The sequence below is a fragment of the Trichinella spiralis genome, assembly GCF_000181795.1.
Source record: "Trichinella spiralis strain ISS 195 chromosome Unknown Scfld1557, whole genome shotgun sequence".
Classification (NCBI taxonomy): domain Eukaryota; kingdom Metazoa; phylum Nematoda; class Enoplea; order Trichinellida; family Trichinellidae; genus Trichinella; species Trichinella spiralis.
The window spans coordinates 101,787-104,427 of record NW_003528496.1 but is presented as its reverse complement, the minus strand read 5'-3'; the positions used below and the strand labels follow the sequence as shown (position 1 = coordinate 104,427).

Below are 2,641 nucleotides of genomic sequence, written 5' to 3'. Positions count from 1 at the left end.
CATAAATAAGGGAATGGGGGGGAATAACTTTGCCTTTGAATTAGCTATTAAGCCTTGGATCAAGGAATTGGGTTAATTGGTGTTTATCAATCCTTTTCCAGATAGGGGGTGCATTAGCATTAAAATCCTTACATGACATAAAAAAAGCTTTACTATTTTGAAACACAGCTTTTTAATATATGTTGTTAGCTATCTTTTGTTGCGTTAAAGGAATTATAACAAAAACAAAGTTAATATGCTTAAAACTAATGTTTAACTTCTTTAAATTTGCATATTGTTTGCGTATGTTGTTAAGAAGAGCATTTAACAAGATGTCTTGCAATATTTGAATGTGGCTTTAAATAAGTGGTTATCTTAGTCAATAACATTAATGATTCTGCAGTTTTACATTTCACTGTTCACATAAAATGTTCTTGAATTTGCAGTCTTGAATTTTCTTTTAAATAGCTTATGCACCGTTCCGGTTGATTTGTTAAGCTTAATTAGCTGCGTCAAGCTTTATGCCCAGCAGCATTTTACTTCCTGCTTCATAGTTTACTTCTCGTTTACTCCAGTATTAGGAATCCATTTCCGCGTCCATTTTCTGTTCATTGCCATCCAGTCCAGAAAGTCGTATCCATCAGAATTTCAGCAGGCAAATTTCGGATGATGATGTCTGATCTTGTTTTGCTCATTAGCTAATAACCCTCGAATGTTAAGCACTGAACTCAAACGCAAGACCAAAAAGGAAAATAAATTTGACGGTTTAAATTCCATTTTAAATAATCATTTTGAAACAACATTTACTTTTCATTTCTCATTTTATCTACAACTGAAGATCAACTTTGATTGATATTCGTTGTAGCGCCAACGCCTTTTGTTGATGTTGACAGAAGATTATTAATCACAGACAAATGGCGCACATATGCTGACAGCAAACAATGCGATGTCCACTGCAAAGTAAATTTGAAGCAGCTTTAACAGCTTTTCTGTTTGGTGCTGTTCATCGCTTTTTTCCGCTTTCAAAGTGCTTTACTTTTATCCATCCGCGTTGATAAATGCTGTTTCAAAGAATGTCAACCAACAGTTTTTTCACCCATCAAATAAATAACGCTTTAGCTGGCAATTATATGAGATTTACGCATAAGATGCTTTTCCGTTTGTCAGAAATTTTTCTGAAGAGCAGCTAAGGGCTATTCAAGTACATTAATACCACCCAAGAGGTTGTGAAGCCAATTGTTTCACAGTTGATCCACGGCTTAAGATATCTGCAGGATTATTCTTAGTGGGACAATGTCTCCATAGAACTGGACTTGTCAACTGCCGTATGAAGGGTTTCAGTTTTTGTGTTGAATTCTTTATCCAACACAAAGTGATTTCGCTATCACTCCAACAGTTGAGTTCATCCACTCTGATCCCGAGATTGTTTTTGAGGAATGCAATAAGCTTGGCTGCGGTAAATGCTACCATCAGCTCAAGTCGCGGTAGAGTGACTTGTTTCAGAGGGGCTACCTTAACTTTTGCTAACACCAAATTTACAGTTCTTTTTCCATCCTTATCTATTGCAACCAGGTAGACTGCTGCTCCATACGCTAATTTCGAAGCGTCGCCAAAAACAGGTAACTCAAGGCATCTTATTTCTTTACGCATGAAGGGTATGAGACAACGTCGTATTCAGATTTCAGGGATGTCCATCAGCTCCATCTTCCATTTTTTCCACTCTTGATGTACATTATCTGGTAATTTCTCATTCCAATCAACTCCTTGTTGCCATAATCTTTGGAATAGAATTTTTGCTGTAATGAGATACGGGGACAAGTAACCAAGGGGATCGTACATCTTCGCTGTGGTGCTGATTAGCTGGCGTTTGGTGTCAAGCGTATTTGGATCTACGTTCGACGGTATCGGATAAGAAAGTTCATCCCTTTCTGCATTCCATTTTATTCCAAGGGCTTTCAACATGGGATTGCTGCTTTCTTCTGTCACGCTTCCAGATGGTACGCCTGCTAGAACTGCATTTTGATTACTGGCCCATTTTGCAAGAAGAAATCCGCCGAGTTTCATCAGTTTCCTCAACTGCGCCACCATCTCGCAAGCGGATTCTTCTTCATCCACCAAAAACAACAGATCATCAACATACATGTTCTCAAGAACTTCGTTCGAAACTTCAGGAAATTGGTGTTGATATTTCTTTACATGATGGCCAATGATGTACACAGCCAAGAACGGTGAAGACGATAGTCCAAAACACAACCTTTTGAAGCGATAGATGCGAGGTGCTTCTCGAACATCACGGCTTCTCCACAAAAATCGGCAGACATCCCTATCTTGTTCATTCAAGCCAATTTGTGGAAACGGGGGGTAGAACCGACTTCCCCAATGACTCCGCCTACTTTTTTGCAGTAAAATTTCATTGGTTGCTGCTCTGACGCGCGCCTCTAAATTTCATTTGTTGTCACTCCTCTGGATTTTATTTGTCAAATATTATTTCATTCTATTTGTCAAATTTTATTTCATTCTATTTGTCAATTTTATTTCATTCTATTTGTCAATTTCTAACAAATTTTGTCAATTTTATTTCTAACCTTTTGACTGTTTTATAATAATTACGTTGTTCTCAGATTGAGGGAAAGTAAGAATAATGAAATTTCCAATGGAAAAA

At 37.4% G+C, this 2,641-nt stretch overlaps 1 protein-coding gene across 1 annotated transcript; it reads right to left on the bottom strand.

The window, feature by feature from the left end:
• Positions 1 to 1,185: 1,185 nt before the first annotated feature.
• Positions 1,186 to 2,415, bottom strand: Tsp_04453a (Pao retrotransposon peptidase family protein; the record flags this gene model as incomplete). Its single annotated transcript, XM_003368978.1, has 2 exons — positions 1,186 to 1,602; positions 1,711 to 2,415. Coding segments are annotated over 2 exons (1,122 nt in total), but the record flags the coding sequence as incomplete, so codon positions are not given.
• Positions 2,416 to 2,641: the final 226 nt, after the last annotated feature.